This window comes from Nuphar pumila, chromosome 15, assembly GCF_984573655.1.
Source record: "Nuphar pumila chromosome 15, dmNupPumi1.hap1.1, whole genome shotgun sequence".
Taxonomy (NCBI): Eukaryota; Viridiplantae; Streptophyta; class Magnoliopsida; order Nymphaeales; family Nymphaeaceae; genus Nuphar; species Nuphar pumila.
In genome coordinates this window covers 19,690,825-19,692,432 of record NC_143263.1, presented here as the reverse complement: position 1 = coordinate 19,692,432, position 1,608 = coordinate 19,690,825, and the positions used below count along the sequence as shown (strand labels likewise).

The 1,608-nt window shown below is 42.0% G+C and overlaps 1 protein-coding gene across 1 annotated transcript; it reads right to left on the bottom strand.

The window, feature by feature from the left end:
• Positions 1-456: 456 nt before the first annotated feature.
• LOC149814724 (pathogenesis-related protein PR-1-like) lies at positions 457-1,041 on the bottom strand. Its single transcript, XM_089990419.1, has one exon. It carries the CDS (start codon positions 1,039-1,041, stop codon positions 457-459), a length of 585 nt encoding a protein of 194 aa, XP_089846545.1.
• Between the last annotated feature and the right edge of the window lie 567 nt (positions 1,042-1,608).

Genomic DNA, 1,608 nt, shown 5'->3' with positions numbered 1-1,608 from the left:
GAGTAAAGACGCAAGGTCGTGAGGAATGGTCTCCAAACTCTTCTTAATTTTGGATCTAGATATTGAATCCATTTTCAAAACAAAATAATTTTTTTGGTGAAAACCTTTATTTTTATCTTGAGAGGCTTTTCAAAGATAAGCCGGAAGATTGGCTGCCAAGTGTAGATGACTTGTGAATTGCTATAGTGTGTACATAATTACTTGCATGATATCAATACACTGGCGGGGTCTGCCTAACCCCAGCTAGCCTATGAAAAAAAGTATGCTCAATACACGTCTTAACTGCATGAGACTAATTAACAAAAATAAAAAGTACAAGCAAAAAGATAAATGATTTTCATGATGCCCACCATTCATTACAGCCATCAGCATCATGATTTGCATATCACACGCCTGTAAACTTGTCTACGCCAAGATTGATATGCACATGCATATATGTATATGAGTATAGGCTCATTAGAAGGGTCTCTCCCCTAAGAAATTTCCAGGGGGATCATAGTTGCAACTGATGAAGACCCCCCAACCATCGCACTCCACACGTGCGCATCCAAGCTTCAGGGACTCCCTCCACACGATCTGTGTGTAATGGCCGCACATCTTGTCTGGTAAGCATCTATTTGTCGTCCGATTATAGTACCGGTGTTCGTCTAACCACATCTGGACGGCATGGGAGGGCTGCCAATCGAACCCGGTTCCGAGGAACACATTCTCGCCATAGGGTCCATTTGAATGCTTGATCCTGCAGTCTTTAGATTGCTGATTGGCGAACCGGCGGGCGTACCGGGCTAGCTTACTGCTCCAAACAAATGGCGGTTCATTTAACCGGTACCGGACCTTGTTGTGGTGCAAAAGGAATTCCTTTGCCAATGAGGCGCCTCTTCTTGGTGGACTATACGGTGGTGGTGGTGAGAGTTGGGTCGTCAGCTGGCTTATCTTAAGCTGGCCTTTAGCTTGATTCGGGATTTGTTGCACTTGTGCATCATGTTCACCATGAACATAGAGAATATAGGCACACAGATTGACAATGGTGATGAGTGACATCGTTGATTGGGCTACCATGATGATGTCTAGAGGCAAAAGAGGAAGAGGAGAAAGCTCTGTGGATTTATTTGAATTGATGTAAATTAAGTGAACCTAGCTTTTATGGTATTCGCATAAACATCCCTAAAGCAGCCCATGTTTTGTGAAAACTTGACATTTTATGTGATTCACATAAACATCCTTTTTGAAATATAGTCTTCACCAACCAAATGTCTTCTTATTGTTACTGTTTGAAGACTTGGCTGAAGAGTTTAATGTGGCTAAACAGAGAATGGTTTTCTTGATGAAATTTTGATGGAGAGGGAGAATTTAGGCATATCATTCTTTTTACTACTTCATTAGGAGCAAAACAGGTTTTGAAGGGGAAGAAACGGTTCGAAGATTCACGGTGGACCGTTAGTTTTGACTATTCCTAAGGAAGCTTATGGGCATTGGGTGGTCAAATTTGTGACATTCGACCAGACTTCCTAAAGAGCCGCTTGACTCTTCTTTCAGGGTGTAATTAGGTCGGATTCTGTCAGACAAAATTTTGAATCGGGTTTAAAAATTGGATTCAGATCTGCCCTA